The 19173-nt window shown below is 43.2% G+C and overlaps 2 protein-coding genes across 2 annotated transcripts; both read right to left on the bottom strand.

Annotated features, from left to right (window-relative positions):
• Positions 1-612: 612 nt before the first annotated feature.
• Positions 613-1887, bottom strand: LOC119726420 (gastrin/cholecystokinin type B receptor-like). Its single transcript, XM_038198074.1, has one exon. It carries the CDS (start codon positions 1885-1887, stop codon positions 613-615), a length of 1275 nt encoding a protein of 424 aa, XP_038054002.1.
• An 8425-nt stretch (positions 1888-10312) lies between these two features.
• Positions 10313-11167, bottom strand: LOC119726419 (ficolin-2-like). The gene has a single exon (XM_038198073.1). It carries the CDS (start codon positions 11165-11167, stop codon positions 10313-10315), a length of 855 nt encoding a protein of 284 aa, XP_038054001.1.
• Positions 11168-19173: the final 8006 nt, after the last annotated feature.

The following is a 19173-nucleotide window of genomic DNA, read 5'->3' as shown; positions in this document are numbered from 1 at the left end:
CAATTAAATTGCTCTTGGCACGCGCTGTTCTTTGTCTATGATGATTATCTATTACAATACTTCATTGTGTATAAACACCGTGTGCAAGTCGTTTACCACTGCAAATCACAAAGCGTAGAAGTAAGTAAAACATGAAATGAAGAAACAAGACTATACGCGGACCTAAAACCAACACAATTGGTCCAAGATGTCTATAGATAGCTCATCCGATTGTCATCCGATAGTCATCCAATAGTCATCCGATAGTCATCCGATAGTCACATTTTGGGCCAAGGTGAGACATAAGTAAGTCTACTTCATTTGCGGCAGTCCGTGAGTCATTGCGTCAGTCTGTAAGTCACTTACATAGAGGACTGTAGGTTGGACCTCTGTGACCAGCAACAAAAGTATTGTTTTAGATTTGAAAAAAATACTGAAAACAATCATCTAAAAACCATGTGGGAGAGGGTAATACTACTAGTAGCGCCTGTGATTTGCTGATGACGCTTTCGTTTCCTTAAAAAAAATTAAATAATAAAGAAATAAGTAAACTGGCAAAATGTCGCCGGTGGTCAAGTCCACACCCTGCCCCGGCTAGATACGCCACTGGTGTTGACCAGTTTAACAACTGATTCAACAGCATCTAATCTTGATGAGCACTTTCTTACAATCTGTTCTGAATCGTCTGTTTGCAAGTCCGTAAATTATCGGGTTAGCAGCGTGGTTGGCAAAAAGCAGGCCAGCAAAGCCGTAGGTCAGACTCACAGAATCTGGGTCGATGTTAACGCCACAAAAGGAAGCAATTTCCATGGCAACGTAGACCCAATAAGGTAGCCAGGTCAACAGGAACACCACACTGGTGATGAAGAGCATCCTTGTTGTTTTTCGCTGTAGGACTGCTGCACCCGCCCTTTGAAGGGCGTGTCCGTTAGCTTGTTCTTGGTGATAACGTCTATCCCCACTCGCAGTAAACATGCCTGTCTCTGCCGTGGCACATTTTCCTGGTCCAGACTGGTGATCTAAGGAGTTCCCACCTTGTGACGAACCCTGACCGGTTTGATTCGGCACTGCATCGTTCTTTGGCACGAGGTTTCGAAAATCTGAGTTGGGTTCGTTGATAACAGTCGGTACTTCAACCTTATCGCCACTTACAGTTTGTAGATTATCATTGGTTTCTGGGGAGATCGGTATGGGTTGTGTGGGGCGGGTTGGCAGTTCGATGTCCCGGTGCATGGAGCCTCTCTCGTCTCGGGTGGACCTTTGGACGGCCGCACCGACTCTAACGTGCTTCCTGATGGTCGCGAAAACCTTCCCGTAACACACGGCAATTACGACCAGTGCCACTGCAAAAGAAAACACTGAGCCTACCAACACAGTTGTTTCCAAGATATCGGACGTAGGCGCTTCATGAAAATCTGCGAGGAGGTCGGGTACATTACAGATTGTTGCAAGCAGCGAAGCAACTGAGACCAAGATCTTAGCCCGCCGTGGGGTGAAAAACCGCCTTTGTGGACGGCAGACACAGTCGTAACGGTCTGCGGCGATCAGAGTGGTAAATAGCACAGATGTAGCGACAGCTGCATTTTGAAACGGCAGGCTTGCAACGTAGATTTCTTTCACATTGTAATTTGCGAAAAGCAGAAGTGCAAACAACATCGTAAAAAGTCTTAGCGCGCAGACAGCGAGATCTGCCCAGGCTAAGGCCATGACTAAGACGTGGGTGCTGGTCTTACGAATCTTGGTCCAGTAGACACGGAGGATGAGACAGTTACCTGGCACTCCAACCAACATGACAATCAGTGTCAAGACCAGACGCATCAAGGACGCAGTGGCATCTAAAGGGTTCTTTGATGCCCGTGTGCCTTCCAGAACCTCACTGGTTGCATTTGACGCTAAAGCAACAGCCATTGTGATTACTGGTGTTGCCCTTAGGCCTAATCAGCAGCGTTGAAATTGTTTCAATCGAGCCAGAACCGGCAACAGAAATGTGCAGTAAAGTCGACTGTAGGATCCACTGTGTCTCGTTCATTACTAAAATGCTCCACTGTTCCATCTAGCATGCCAATGAAATAGACTGTTTCCCTCCCAACACGCTATATTGTGACTGTTCTCAATAATTTTATAAGCCTAATTTCATCTCCAGTGGAATTATACCCCAATCCTAAGACTGGTAACTACATGGTAACCAAGGCGACATAAACGGTACCAAGTTGTTTTTCAGATTTGCTGAAATTCGCTCCACGTTTCTACAAGGACACGGTTTTAATACATTTCAAAGTAAAAAGCAAACTTAAGATCATTAACGAAGTAGGTTAAACCTAGTCGATGGAATCCCCTTGCAGAGAAAGGGTATTATGATATGCGAGCAGAGTCGATTAAATTCTGACCATTCAGCGGGCGTCTTCTATCGGGTCTTCGGTAAGTGTTGTTGTATTACAAAAACATGGCAGCCAAATTGACCCCCAAAACAGCTGAGTCCCCTTTTTTGAACGAAATGTCGTCACAATTTCTTAAGTCGACTCCGATTGGCTGATGCACATCAATGATGTTGCGGAGAACAACGGATGATAATTAGATTAACCTAGCCCTTTTGAAAATCATATTATTGCTTTTTTGAAGGAATGGACTTATGTATACTGGTTTGGACGGGAAATGCAAAGATTTGAAAGAAATCGAGTTTTGCACAACTAAATAATCCTTGCATGATAGACAACGCATAGAATGTAATACAAAATAAATTGGAAGTGTTACTTTGATCGATTTCTACAGAACCCTGTGATGAGATGTTCTTTGATGTCTCTTTTGTCAAATTTGTACAAGAACTATGACAATAAATCATTCTATAGTTTGCATTATCCTTTGTCAGTCATGCGCGATGTGTTTATACTCGGAAACGACCATCCATCACAAACATATCTGCTGCCACCAATAGTCTCAATATGGCTACAATTGTTGGCAAAAAGCACAGAATTTATATTATACGTTTATAATTTTTGCTGGAATCCTGTTTTTGGTAGGAAGATATTTTCGAGTGCTAAGCAACTTCCCGTGTTTTCTGCTCCATGACGCTCATAAGCTTACTCCTATAAAGACTTATTATAAAAAAAATTATTAGAAAGCGCCCTCATTATTTGGCTGCCTTATCCAAAGCAGTAAGTGAACCCTGGTTTCTTTGAGCTCTGATTGGACGGATTGAACTCCGTGACCTGGGGTCAACACTTGGCATGTCGGCACGGAATGAACGTGCATTAAACATGGCTCATGGCATACCTACAATGCTTTGCGATGTTTGCGTTTCCTTTGTAAGATTGTGTGTGAGGGATTAATGGTTACAACCATCGATCGCCCCTGGACGATACGAGCGAGATAAGATAATTAAGCCTTGGTCGGCATCACTCAGATTGCAGGAAGTAAAACACACGTGATTGTGGAAAATTGACACATGTCAAGCAGCCAAGTAAATTTGGACGCAGCCTGAGATAGGGGCTACGGTTCCTGGTCCACATTATTATGCTAATTTGACAAGGGGAACCAGTTGAGGAAGCGGCAAGGTTCCCTGTACTGGGGCAGAGGGCGCTATTCTCTCAAAAGTCCCGGGCTATATTCGATATGGATCCGGGTTGGATTTGACCTGACACTTTTCCTGGCCTTTTTCCTTCTCAACCCCACCCTTCTAACTTCATCCTTCACCTAGGTCCTCTGTGTAGATTTTATGACAATTAGCAAAATTTACCAACGAAATTTTCCAATTATATAGAAAAACACAATCAACAAAACAATGATCTCCAGGCATCCATGTTGTGACCACATTCTCAAAATTTTGTTTTAATCTATACACAACTGTACAGTGATTTCTAAGCATAATTATACGTATCTTAAAATTAATGTGGCCTGACGTTGCGAACTTAGCAAGTTCTTCTTCAGAGGCTAAAACAGAAATGACAGAGATACATACATTAACATGGGGGTGCACACAAACATGCAGGGCTGAAAGAAGAAACACAAAAGGAGGATTAGGAGGGAAAGGTGTGGAAAGATGCAGGGGAGGGTGGATGAGAGAACAAAGAAACAAAGGGAGATGGCAAACCACAAGGGGTCTGGTGTAAACAGGGGAGGGACCAGAAAGGGGAAGGATCAAAGGTCACAGGGAGTGGGAACGGACAAAAGAGTGTGAGAGTGAAGGGATGATGCGGGGGGGGGGGGGAACAGTATTAAGGTGGAAAGGGATGAAAGATGACGGGAGATGTGTAAACACAAACAAGGAAGACCAGATGGATTATCTGTAACAGAGGACAATGGAGGAAGAAAAGGATTAATCATTTCCAAGTTGGATGTTGAGACCATGTGGTTGAATAGTTCGAAGACGATTCATCCACACCTTCTCTCTGCTGAGGCGAACTGACTCTTTGCGATGGCCAAGAGATTCAATGCCCTGCAAAATCATATCAGAAATGGAGTGGTTAGGCAGGTTGAAGTGATGACCAACAGGGGTGTCTAGTTTCTTGGTGTTGACCGTTGACCGATGGGCATAGAAACGCTTCTTGAGCGTATTCTTAGTCTCACCTACATACTGCACTCCACAGACCCTGCAAGAAATGAGATATATGACATTAGAGGTGTTACAAGTGATGTTACCAATGGTTCTGTGGGTAGTGACAGAAGAGTGGCCAGAAAAGGAGTCAGACTCCTGGATATGAATCTGGCAGACAACACATCTGGAACTGCACTTGAAAGTACCATGCTGGGTGGGAGGGGATGCATCTAAGGAAGGGACTTCAGCTCGAACAATCAAGTCCCGTAGATTTCGAGGACGCCTGTAAGCCAATGTGGGGCCGTTGGGGATGGCGCGGGCAAGGCGATCTGAAGTATGGAGGATATGATGATTGTCATTAGTGATTTTGCGGAGGGGAGGGAGATTGGGGTGAAACGTGGTAACCAAGGGAATCATGGGTTTGGCCATGGCATCAGGGGCCTTTCCCGTGAGAGCTAGATTTCTGGGGATAGCTTTAGCTCTGGCAATGGCACGATGAACTTGGCGAGAGCTGTGACCCCTGGTCACCAAGTTGTTCTTCAGTATCTGTGTATGGCGGGAGAAATCGGAATCATTAGAACAAATTCTTCTGAGTCTGAGTGCCTGGCTAAACGCTATGCCAGTTTTGCAGTGCCTGGGGTGACAGCTGGAGGAGTGGAGGTACTGGTGGGTGTCTGTGGGTTTGGAATACAGGTCAGTGGTTAGTGAGTTGCCTTGCTTGCGGACGGTGACATCCAGAAAGTGGGTTTGGTGAGCCGAGAACTCCGATGTGAATTTGATGGTTCTGTGGAAGGAATTGATGTGGTTAGTGAAGGTCAAGAGACTGTCCTCATCACTGGTCCAGATGAAGAAAACATCATCAATATATCTCCACCAGATCCAAGGGCGACATGGGGCCGAGGCAAGAATGCGTTCTTCGAGGTCACCCATGAAGAGGCAAGCCATCGACGGGGCCATGCGAGTGCCCATTGCAGTGCCGTGTACCTGTAGATAGTGTTCACCAAGGAAGGAAAAATTGTTCTTCGTTAGTATAAGTCTCATGAGGGTGCCAACATCACTGATGGGAGGAGTCGTGTGTCCTGCCTTGGCCAGAGCCAAGGAGCAAGCACGAACACCCTCCTCATGTGGGATGTTGGTGTACAGAGATGAGACGTCGAAAGTCCCAATGATGGCTGTGCTGGGAATCTGGTCCTTGATTCCTTCAAGCTTGCGTAGGAAGTCTGGGGTGTCGTGAATGTATGACGAAATCTGTGGGACAAGGGGTTTGAGAAAACTGTCAATGAACAGGGAGATGCGTTCCGTGGGTGAGCCATTACCGGAGATGATGGGTCTACCGGGGTTGCCAGCCTTGTGAATCTTGGGTAGAAGGTAAAATCTGGCAGTCCTACAATCACAGGGAGAAAGAAATTTGTGAGCTTTCTTCGACAACTGGTCACGTGATCGCATATCGTCAAGTACCTGTTGTATATCTTGACAGAAAGTGCCTGTGGGGTCAGAGTCAAGGCGGGTATAGTTAGTGCGATTATCCAACTGGCGGTGGGCCTCATCAATGTACTGCTGACGATCCATGATGACCACAGCTGAACCTTTATCTGCTGGCTTGATGATGATGTCGGTGCGAGAGCGCAAGGAGTTGAGAGCCAGGCGCTCCTCTCTGGGGAGATTATCATGAGTCCTGTGGGGGAAGTTGTCCGGGTTAGTGACTTGGGAATTGATAACTTGAACGTATGTCTCTATGGCTGGCACACGATTCTTGGGGGGTACCCATGAACTCTTGACTCGAAAAGGCTCTGGCTCACACGGTTCACTGTCCAGGAAAAACTCACGCAGGCGGATTCTACGGTAGTATTCCGTGAGATCTTGGCTGAGCTGAACCTGGTTCACAGAACGGGGAGCGGGACAAAAATTGAGACCCTTGGAGAGAAGTTTGTGCTCTGCGTCAGATATTGATGAGGAAGAAAGATTAACTACAGTGTTGACAGGGGGTTCTGGCGGTGGCGTGGTAGATGGGGACCTAGGACGTCTGAAACGTCTGTGTCTGCGTTGCTGTTGCTTGGCAAGCAAGCCACCAATCTTCTTGTTTCTCCTGTTGAGTAGGACAGAGTCAAGGTTAGACAAACCCCTTTCAATCTCATCATGGAAATTCCTGTACGTGGAGTCAGAACAACTGGATTTGAGTTGGGAGTCAAGGTGGGAAATATTCTGATGGAGGTCCTCACGTGTAAATTGACACTGCTGAGAGAGAATATTGATGAGTTTAATAGAGGCACCATGAAGAACTTGATTCCATCTCCTTTGAAGGTGTGGTGGGAGGTTTCCTAAGCAGGGAGTGTGAGACAGTTGCAAACCTTTGGGGATAAATCGAGAGAGGGAGTAAAAACTGTAGTTATCCTGATGGTAGGAAAAGCGTAAGGCCTTTTCCTTTGCCTTTCTGAGCTGTTGGAAAGTGCAAATGGTGTCACTCATATCTGTAGAAAGGGAGAGAATAAATGGTTAATACAATAAATCAGTGGAGGAACACGAAGACAAAAGTTGTCAAATGGAGTTGCTCATGCCTTTTGAAGGGACAGAGCAAAACAAAATTGTAGGTACCTGTAGTGTGGAGAGAACAGTTGGATTAGTACATGATATAAAACGATCAGAAGAAGGAACAAAACAAAACACAATGAAACTTACATGACAGCAAGGAGGATCACCACGAAGGGATACTGCAACAGAGAAGTTGAAACATGAAAAAAAGTAAAACTGCTGCAAACTGCTTACTGACTGGATGGACCTGAAATATATAAATCTTAAAATTAATGTGGCCTGACGTTGCGAACTTAGCAAGTTCTTCTTCAGAGGCTAAAACAGAAATGACAGAGATACATACATTAACATGGGGGTGCACACAAACATGCAGGGCTGAAAGAAGAAACACAAAAGGAGGATTAGGAGGGAAAGGTGTGGAAAGATGCAGGGGAGGGTGGATGAGAGAACAAAGAAACAAAGGGAGATGGCAAACCACAAGGGGTCTGGTGTAAACAGGGGAGGGACCAGAAAGGGGAAGGATCAAAGGTCACAGGGAGTGGGAACGGACAAAAGAGTGTGAGAGTGAAGGGATGATGCGGGGGGGGGGGGGAACAGTATTAAGGTGGAAAGGGATGAAAGATGACGGGAGATGTGTAAACACAAACAAGGAAGACCAGATGGATTATCTGTAACAGAGGACAATGGAGGAAGAAAAGGATTAATCATTTCCAAGTTGGATGTTGAGACCATGTGGTTGAATAGTTCGAAGACGATTCATCCACACCTTCTCTCTGCTGAGGCGAACTGACTCTTTGCGATGGCCAAGAGATTCAATGCCCTGCAAAATCATATCAGAAATGGAGTGGTTAGGCAGGTTGAAGTGATGACCAACAGGGGTGTCTAGTTTCTTGGTGTTGACCGTTGACCGATGGGCATAGAAACGCTTCTTGAGCGTATTCTTAGTCTCACCTACATACTGCACTCCACAGACCCTGCAAGAAATGAGATATATGACATTAGAGGTGTTACAAGTGATGTTACCAATGGTTCTGTGGGTAGTGACAGAAGAGTGGCCAGAAAAGGAGTCTCTAAAACAATGTTTAAACCACGTTTATAGCAATTTTTAAACCACGTTTATAGCAATTTTTTCACTATTCAAAGTTTCTCCCTTCTTCCTCGACGAACATAAAAGTATCTTCTTTAAGTTGCTCTGCCGGTGCTATTTTCGACTTTAATCTCGACTTTTTTTTATTGCTTTTTCTTTTTTAGGAATAAAAATGTTATTCACTTTTCAATGAGACATCAAGAAAAAAAGGCACGTTAAGTTATAAAATATTTACTTTAAAGAATTCTAATTATAATGAGGCCCGACAATACATCGTCCAAAATAGAAAAGAAATAGGTTTTTTTTTGTTTAAATAAAACTTAAAAATCGAAACTTTGATAGGAGAACAAAAACATCGAATACGCTGAAAGGCTCTGGTAGAGTTTCACTCCGCCCACCCTGCAAACAGGGCGCTGGGAAAGGCTGATGATCTTCACAGAATCTTGTGAAGGAAGTACGCATGCCATTCTGGGCATTGAAAACTACCACGACCTTCGCATGCAGCTAGCGCGCGCTGTATGATACACAGTTGCAGCGAGTTTGTGTGCTGCTTGCTACGTCACAGGTCACGCAAAATCTATCCAATGAGAGCTCAAAGAGATCAGCCCTTGAGATTTGAAAGTTTGCATGGTGGAAAGACACTAAGACAAGATAAGTTTGCGGTGCCACCATGTGAAAAAATATCTTTTGTGAGTATGTGTGGTTCTGAAAAGAACCGGAGGGACTAATAAATCTTTTTTTGAGTAAGTGTGGTTCTGAAAAGAACCGGAGGGACTCTTCCCAGCCCTTTCCAGCGTCCCAATCAGCCCTTCCCAGCGTCCTGTTTGCAGGGCGGGGGTACGAGCGAACGGTAGGATCTGCATCAAGGAACCTTCTCGCACTCGTAGATCAAACGCCGCTACCATTCTACGACGACGAACTGTGAACACTGAAACATACGGCCAGCGATCATTCTCATATATACAGCTCCCGAACCCTGGAACTGGCTTCCAACACATTTTAGAAATGCAAAATCACTGGGTCTGTTCAAGACTTTACTCAAAACCCATTTGCTTATCTTTGATTTTGAACATTTCTCCTGTCAATTATCTTACATAATTTTATGTTGTTATTGTTGTTGTTTTCATATGCCGTTGGGTTTTTTCATTATGGCATAGTACCTGCTTAACGGGATGATAGATGGATTAACCTCCGTCTTGGTGTCATTCAAGCAGAGCTTGTTCTCTGCAGTCCATTTCTTGATTTCTGTGAAACATTTCTCAAGCTCGCTGATCGATGGATCAATATTGTTTCAGTCCACACTGACATAGAGTTGAGAGTCGTCAGCATAGAACATGCCTTCGACCTTGTGACGCTTAACAATGTCTTCAACTGGGGAGGTATATAGTGTACAAATCTGCGGACCGGCAACGGAGCCCTGAGGAACTCCGGACCGTAACACATGAGGCTCAGTGCATATAAAATCACAGAGTCTTATCCATCTGCTCACCGTCACGTATGTAGGAATCAAAACGCTCAAGTGCTGTTCCTGTGACACAATTGGGTGGGAATGTCACGATTTATAGTGTCGAACGCGGCACTTGGCTCAAGCAAGACAAGTACCGCGTCCTTTCTGACATCAAGAGTCAGCAGAAGGCCGTTGACAACGCAAAGCAAAGCAGTGTCGCAACTGTGGTGTTTGCGATATGCACTTTGAAGATCTCATACAATTCATTTTTAGCGAGTCAAATCTTGAGTTGTTGTACAGCGGCCTTTTTGTTACTTTCGATATGAATAAACACTGGTAATTGTGTGCCGTCTATCCGTCTATACAAAAATTGAGTGTTGATGTGCAATATTGTAAAAGGTTAAGTTACCACATTCACATTCAGGACCCTTAATGGCAAAAGACTTGCCAAGCAAACACAATGTAGCATATATTAAAAGATTCCGCAAGTTCCACAAAATTATTTATCTCAACAAACGTTCTGACGAAACGGAACACTGATGAGGCTTGCAGATCTATTTTTCAATTAACAGTTTCTGAACAAAAGTCCCTTTTTCGTTTTGCTCCTATACTTTTCATCAGATTATAACTTTTGGCAAGTTTCAATAAACGGTACTGAGCGCGATTTGAGCCTGAGAACTGGGAGCTTGACCAACTGCACCGTCAAACACATCTTCCGATTATCTTTATCTCTGTATAGTTATGCTTCACGTATTTTCATGCTGCAAGTTTTCAAGGAGTAATCTTTAGGTTTCCAATGAAACCAATGGACTCCCCAGTCAGCACCCGGTTTTTGGTGATCTGGGTAATAGATACCATTTAAGTGAGACATCATACAGTGCGTAGCACCCGCTCCATCAAACCACCAGGCTCCTTTGTGGTAAACTGCACAGTTGTACGCCCACTTGTCGTTGTCTTTATCCTTTGTTGTAAAAGCCTTACCCTTGCTGTAGGCAAGAGAGTCGCCAGCGGTGCTGTTCATATCGTAAAAGTCATATTTCAGACGGTACTTATACCGCCTACCACGAGATATTTTAAAATCGGTGTACTTTGCCCAAACTGTTTTGCCTTCCCAGTCCCCTAAATCAACTCGTAGCTCCCATGTTCCTTGTGAATCATCAGACGTCAGAGTCACCAAGTTGTCGTTGCCCAACCAGAACTCACCGGACAGATTGCCAAAGCCAGACAGGTACTCGTTCCAGTTACGCCAAAAGTCCACGCTGCCATCTTGTCGCCTCTGAAACACGATCCACCCCCCGCCGTCAGTTTCCATGTCACAGTAGACGCGAAGACCGCCTTTACAAAATCCATCTGGGTAGATTGTGTAGATACCGCTTGAACGATTACCGGCATCTAAGAGCCTTTTGCAACTCAGTTGATAGTAACTAAAGGAGCTATCAGCCAGTGAGTAGAGAGATGTGTCCTCATCTGCATCAAAGTACACACTCCCTTGAGTTGCATTGAAGTCTTCGGGATGCTCTCGTCTTGTGGCAAGGTTCAACTCGCACTTGTTGTTGCAGTCGTTGTAGTTAAACGACTTGCAACGTTCATCCATGCTGCATTCCCGTCCGCAGATGACGCGAGATCGCACTGTTTTGTTCGCATAGGCAAAATGTTCCAGGGCGCGATTTTCTGCGGCATGAAACGTACACTGCCATGTTTGGCGCGAGTAACCACATGGAACTAACCAAGCAATGGCAGCTGTCAGGAAAGTAAGATACAAAACGTAGATCACTTCCATACCAATATTCAGTTTTGCTATAATACCGTCGTCTAAAATTGATGGTAGTTTTACAGTCGATAGGCGATCTCGTTGGAATTGCTAGACTCATGCAGTAGAATTTTGTAATACTAGTAGTGTGGCTTGTTCGTCGATCTAAATGTTTTAAACGTCATCTGAAATAGAGCATTTTTCATCTGTTTATATATACAACGATCGCAAAAGCTCCTTCACAAGGCACAACGCAGAAAACGTAGTGGTACGTACCTATGTGGCTGAATTCTAGGGGCCAGGCTGTAGAGGCGTTATGACGTGGGATTCGCTGATTGGTTACCCTATCTATTTCAGTGTTATAACGACAGCTCTTCTGTTCCCTTTACGTCACGAAGATGCCAGCTCCTGACTGGAATTGGGGAGTCGTGCGTAGGCCTTTACCATAAAATTGCCAATTTAAAACCAAGCCAGAATATCGATTTGGTGCTGAAGATAGATCTGCAGGAGGTGTAATTTTAGATGTTTCAAACATCATCTGAAACGGAACATCTGTTTGTACAGCAGTGGCGTAGCCAGGGGGGGGGGGCCGTGAGGGGGAGGCAACCGCCCCCCATGAAACCTTGTCGCCCCCAGTCGCCCCCCCACTGAGAATTTGAGTTTCTTAAAAAACTATCATTGATCTACATGACGCCCCCCATGAAATGTTCCAGCCCCCCCCCCCAGCGCCCCCCCCCAGCGCCCCCCCCCCCCCAGCGCCCCCCCCCCGAAAAATTCCTGGCTACGCCACTGTTGTACAGTAAGTTCAAACGCTCGCAAAAGCTCCTTCACAAGGCATGATGCATGCAACGTAGTGGTGCCTGTGGCTGATGAACTCGACGGGCCCATATTTAGTCAGGTGGCTTAGATCTAATTTTCGTCAAGATCGTGACCGACTGGTCCAAAGCACCAAACTTGGCAGATAGATTCTTAAAGACCTAGAGAAGATATTTAGAAGGGGTGACACCTGAAATTCTTTTGGGAAGGGTGCCTTATTTGCATAAATCTTTAATCCCTGCCGTGTAATATATTTTTTGCCATATTTGGGTATTTTTGAAAAGTGTATTTTGGTGATTCTACTTGCATATTCTTACTTCAACAACATTTTCTAAAGCATGTAAGTGACTGAATAATTACGAGGACATAGTAAATTACCAAAATGGCTACAATTTTACTCTAAAGTTACGCGCATTTACCTGTTCCTCAGATATCATCAACTAGTCTCGCCAAACGTGAGTATTGATGAGCTTCAAATTCACAAAGGTACTTACTGCCATAGTTAACCTAACAAAAATAAGTGGGAAATCATGTGAAAATTGATATCATCTTGATGTTTGGCCCAAAAGACCAAAAAAGGGGAGAAAATGTGGTGTCCGTAAATTGGGCTACTACGGGAAGGGTAACGTGGGGGCTTGAACAAGTTCAACAAAATCCCCCCAAATAAGAGATTATTGTTGTTTACAATAATTTTGTCTACGCCAAAACGTTTTCTCAACAATAATTTTGGGAATTTCCTTGAACTTGTTCCAGTCTTCCATGTTAGGCAACCCTTCACCTTACTTGTTAGCCCAATTTATGGACACCTCGTTTTTTCCCCCAGTTTTTGTTTTCTGGGCTAAATATCACAATGTTCTCATTGTTCGCATGATTTTCCATAAGGTTTCAATAGGGTAACTGTACCAGTAAGCTACGTGGTGAATTTGAAGTTCATCAATGGTGACGTTTGGCAAGACTAATTGATGATATCTGGGGACAAGGTAAATGTGCGCAATTTAGGGCATAATAGTAGCCATTTTGGATCGTTACTATGTCCTCATAATTATTAAGTCACTTACATGCTTTGAAAAATGTTATTTAAGTAAGTAGAATCCCCAAAATACACTTTTCAAAAAAATAAAAAATTAAAATATACCCAAATATGGGAATAAATATATTACACGGCAGGAATTAACGATTTATGCAAATTAGGCACCCTTCCCAAAAGAATTTCGGGTGTCACCCCTTCTAAATATCTTCTCTAGGTCTATAAGAATCTATCTGCCAAGTTTGGTGCTTTGGACCAGTCGGTCACGATTCCGACCATATGCCACCTGACTAATTGGCGTTATGTGGGAGTCGCTGGTTAGTTATACGACAGCTCTTCAGTTTCGAAGTCACGTCACGAAGGTCACAGCCCCTGATTAGAATAGGGTTCCCGTGCATATTCATGGAAATGCTTATCTGCTGAATACGCACCGTGGACATAGGCCAAATCCGACATTTTTTTCTCGGAAAAAAAAAGTTCTTACAAAAACAGCACTGGCGCAAACGGGTTTCACTTAAACTATTCGTCGAAACCAAAACCTGAAAAGAAAACTGAAGCAATGTACACATTCGTTGGAAAATTAACTTTTAAACACTGTAAATCTGCGACTTTTTGGTGAACTATGGACGAAGATGGCCGGGACGTTTAACAGTCCCTCGGCCTCTTCTGGGAGTCATTGCTGACTTCCCAGTGGTCGAGTACCATTGGCGCGAACGGAATAGGAATTGTCTTTTCCTTAGCTTTCATTCGATGTATAACTTGTTGTCATTGGTTTCTCAGTGTTATCGGGAAAAGGAACTTAGAATTGTTCACCAATCATAATATCCAGTGTCTGTTGACCGTTGCTGTTTACTCACTATAGTCTTGATACCAGTATACGTTTTGTAATTCACTACATTATACGTATGTACAATAGGAAACGAAAGATTGCAAAGGTAATCTATCTGTCTTCACGAGGTTATCACGAAATAGATATAAATTTTACTCAAAAACCGGGAGTTTTCAAGCTGTGTTGATGTGTCAAAAATTGAAGTATTTTATGTAAGGGATTTTAAGCCCGAGTTTCAGCCCAGACACTTAATTTTGGTTTAATAGGAGCATTTTGAACGTACACTCTCAAACTCGAAAACTTTAGTACACGAGAACAAAAAAATGACTCCACAAGGATATTCCAGAATGTCTGAACAAAACGGTATATGCGTTTGTGCGTGCGGCCACACACACACAAAGTTAACGCGGAAAAAACAAATATGAGACAATTAAACCTGGCAAACGTTTCCATAAGCAACGGTAGGCATAACGTAAAATTGCCAATAAAAACCAAACCGTGATATCGATTTGGTGCTGGAGGTAGACCTGCAGGCGGTGTAATAATACCCCATAATAGGCCGTGTCTGACTCAATTGGCTATTGCTGGAAATTGCACTGCAGAAATAGCGGCTGCAGAAACTTGCACACATTATTAAAGTCTATATGGGGGACGTGGTAACCGGAGGAATAGGGAGGCTATATATCCCTCCCTCGTTTTTTTTTCACCGAGTGGTTGGGCCATTGGGTAATCCATCCACCCAGATTTTTATGACCCATGTTTCTAAAAAGTTCTTACAAAACAGCACTGGCGCAAACGGGTTTCACTTACACTATTCGTCGAAACCAAAACCTGCAAAGAAAACTGAAGCAATGTACACATTCGTCGGAAAATTAACTTTTAAAAAATGCGACTTTTTGGTGAACTTTGGACGAAAATGGCCGGGACGTTTAACAGTCCCACGGCCTCTTCTGGGAGTCATAGCTGACTTCCCAGTGGTCGAGTAGCATTGGCGCGAACGGAATAGAAATTGTCTTCTCCTTAGCTTTCATTCGATGTATAACTTGTTGTCATTGGTTTCTCAGTGTTATCGGGAAAAAGAATAATTTAGAATTGTTCACCAATCATAATATCCAGTGTCTGTTGACCGTTGCTGGTTACTCACTATAGTCTTGATACCACGTTTCGTAATTCACTACATTATACGTATGTACAATAGGAAACGAACGATTGCAAAGGCAATTTATCCGTCTTCACGAGGTTATCACGAAATAGATATATAAATTTTACTCAAAAACTGGGAGTTTTCAAGCTGTGTTGATGTGTCAAAAATTGAAGTATTTTATGTAAGGGATTTTAAGCCCGAGTTTCAGCCCAGACACTTAATTTTGGTTTAATAGGAGCATTTTGAACGTACACTCTCAAACTCGAAAACTTTAGTACACGAGAACAAAGAAATGACTCCACAAGGATATTCCAGAATGTCTGAACAAAACGGTATATGCGTTTGTGCATGAGGCCACACACACGCAAAGTTAACGCGGAAAAAATAAATATGAGACAATTAAACCTGGCGAACGTTTCCATAAGCAACGGTAGGCATAACGTAAAATTGCCAATAAAAACCAAACCGTGATATCGATTTGGTGCTGGAGGTAGACCTGCAGGCGGTGTAATAATACCCCATAATAGGCCGTGTCTGACTTAATGGGCTATTGCTGGAAATTGCACTGCAGAAACAGCGGCTGCAGAAACTTGCACACATTATTAAAGTCTATAATTATGGGGGACGTGGTAACCGGAGGAATAGGGAGGTTATATATCCCTCCCTCGTTTTTTTTTCACCGAGTGGTTGGGCCATTGGGTAATCCATCCACCCAGATTTTTATGACCCATGTTTCTAAAAAAGTTCTTACAAAACAGCACTGGCGCAAACGGGTTTCACTTACACTATTCGTCGAAACCAAAACCTGCAAAGAAAACTGAAGCAATGTACACATTCGTCGGAAAATTAACTTTTAAAAAATGCGACTTTTTGGTGAACTTTGGACGAAAATGGCCGGGACGTTTAACAGTCCCACGGCCTCTTCTGGGAGTCATAGCTGACTTCCCAGTGGTCGAGTAGCATTGGCGCGAACGGAATAGAAATTGTCTTCTCCTTAGCTTTCATTCGATGTATAACTTGTTGTCATTGGTTTCTCAGTGTTATCGGGAAAAAGAATAATTTAGAATTGTTCACCAATCATAATATCCAGTGTCTGTTGACCGTTGCTGGTTACTCACTATAGTCTTGATACCACGTTTCGTAATTCACTACATTATACGTATGTACAATAGGAAACGAACGATTGCAAAGGTAATCTATCTGTCTTCACGAGGTTATCACGAAATAGATATAAATTTTACTCAAAAACCGGGAGTTTTCAAGCTGTGTTGATGTGTCAAAAATTGAAGTATTTTATGTAAGGGATTTTAAGCCCGAGTTTCAGCCCAGACACTTAATTTTGGTTTAATAGGAGCATTTTGAACGTACACTCTCAAACTCGAAAACTTTAGTACACGAGAACAAAAAAATGACTCCACAAGGATATTCCAGAATGTCTGAACAAAACGGTATATGCGTTTGTGCGTGCGGCCACACACACACAAAGTTAACGCGGAAAAAACAAATATGAGACAATTAAACCTGGCAAACGTTTCCATAAGCAACGGTAGGCATAACGTAAAATTGCCAATAAAAACCAAACCGTGATATCGATTTGGTGCTGGAGGTAGACCTGCAGGCGGTGTAATAATACCCCATAATAGGCCGTGTCTGACTCAATTGGCTATTGCTGGAAATTGCACTGCAGAAATAGCGGCTGCAGAAACTTGCACACATTATTAAAGTCTATATGGGGGACGTGGTAACCGGAGGAATAGGGAGGCTATATATCCCTCCCTCGTTTTTTTTTCACCGAGTGGTTGGGCCATTGGGTAATCCATCCACCCAGATTTTTATGACCCATGTTTCTAAAAAGTTCTTACAAAACAGCACTGGCGCAAACGGGTTTCACTTACACTATTCGTCGAAACCAAAACCTGCAAAGAAAACTGAAGCAATGTACACATTCGTCGGAAAATTAACTTTTAAAAAATGCGACTTTTTGGTGAACTTTGGACGAAAATGGCCGGGACGTTTAACAGTCCCACGGCCTCTTCTGGGAGTCATAGCTGACTTCCCAGTGGTCGAGTAGCATTGGCGCGAACGGAATAGAAATTGTCTTCTCCTTAGCTTTCATTCGATGTATAACTTGTTGTCATTGGTTTCTCAGTGTTATCGGGAAAAAGAATAATTTAGAATTGTTCACCAATCATAATATCCAGTGTCTGTTGACCGTTGCTGGTTACTCACTATAGTCTTGATACCACGTTTCGTAATTCACTACATTATACGTATGTACAATAGGAAACGAACGATTGCAAAGGTAATCTATCTGTCTTCACGAGGTTATCACGAAATAGATATAAATTTTACTCAAAAACCGGGAGTTTTCAAGCTGTGTTGATGTGTCAAAAATTGAAGTATTTTATGTAAGGGATTTTAAGCCCGAGTTTCAGCCCAGACACTTAATTTTGGTTTAATAGGAGCATTTTGAACGTACACTCTCAAACTCGAAAACTTTAGTACACGAGAACAAAAAAATGACTCCACAAGGATATTCCAGAATGTCTGAACAAAACGGTATATGCGTTTGTGCGTGCGGCCACACACACACAAAGTTAACGCGGAAAAAACAAATATGAGACTATTAAACCTGGCAAACGTTTCCATAAGCAACGGTAGGCATAACGTAAAATTGCCAATAAAAACCAAACCGTGATATCGATTTGGTGCTGGAGGTAGACCTGCAGGCGGTGTAATAATACCCCATAATAGGCCGTGTCTGACTTAATGGGCTATTGCTGGAAATTGCACTGCAGAAATAGCGGCTGCAGAAACTTGCACACATTATTAAAGTCTATATGGGGGACGTGGTAACCGGAGGAATAGGGAGGCTATATATCCCTCCCTCGTTTTTTTTTCACCGAGTGGTTGGGCCATTGGGTAATCCATCCACCCAGATTTTTATGACCCATGTTTCTAAAAAAGCTCTTACAAAAACAGCACTGGCGCAAACGGGTTTCACTTACACTATTCGTCGAAACCAAAACCTGCAAAGAAAACTGAAGCAATGTACACATTCGTCGGAAAATTAACTTTTAAAAATACGACTTTTTGGTGAACTTTGAACGAAAATGGCCGGGACGTTTAACAGTCCCTCGGCCTCTTCTGGGAGTCATTGCTGACTTCCCAGTGGTCGAGTAGCATTGGCGCGAACGGAATAGAAATTGTCTTCTCCTTAGCTTTCATTCGATGTATAACTTGTTGTCATTGGTTTCTCAGTGTTATCGGGAAAAGGAATTATTTAGAATTGTTCACCAATCATAATATCCAGTGTCTGTTGACCGTTGCTGGTTACTCACTATAGTCTTGATACCACGTTTCGTAATTCACTACATTATACGTATGTACAATAGGAAACGAACGATTGCAAAGGTAATCTATCTGTCTTCACGAGGTTATCACGAAATAGATATAAATTTTACTCAAAAACCGGGAGTTTTCATGCTGTGTTGATGTGTCAAAAATTGAAGTATTTTATGTAAGGGATTTTAAGCCTGAGTTTCAGCCCAGACACTTAATTTTGGTTTAATAGGAGCATTTTGAACGTACACTCTCAAACTCGAAAACTTTAGTACACGAGAACAAAGAAATGACTCCACAAGGATATTCCAGAATGTCTGAACAAAACGGTATATGCGTTTGTGCGTGAGGCCACACACACACAAAGTTAACGCGGAAACCTGGCAAACGTTTCCATAAGCAACGGTAGGCATAACGTAAAATTGCCAATAAAAACCAAACCGTGATATCGATTTGGTGCTGGAGGTAGACCTGCAGGCGGTGTAATAATACCCCATTATGTCTGACATAATGGGCTATTGCTGGAAATTGCACTGCAGAAACTGCGGCTGCAGAAACTTGCACACATTATTAAAGTCTATATGGGGGACGTGGTAACCGGAGGAATAGGGAGGCTATATATCCCTCCCTCGTTTTTTTTTACCGAGTGGTTGGGCCATTGGGTAATCCATCCACCCAGATTTTTATGACTC

Source organism: Patiria miniata, unplaced genomic scaffold (genome assembly GCF_015706575.1).
Source record: "Patiria miniata isolate m_02_andy unplaced genomic scaffold, ASM1570657v1 HiC_scaffold_2, whole genome shotgun sequence".
In the NCBI taxonomy this organism is placed as follows: domain Eukaryota; kingdom Metazoa; phylum Echinodermata; class Asteroidea; order Valvatida; family Asterinidae; genus Patiria; species Patiria miniata.
Note: the sequence above shows the minus strand (reverse complement) of the source record. Positions and strands in the feature narration are given on the sequence as shown.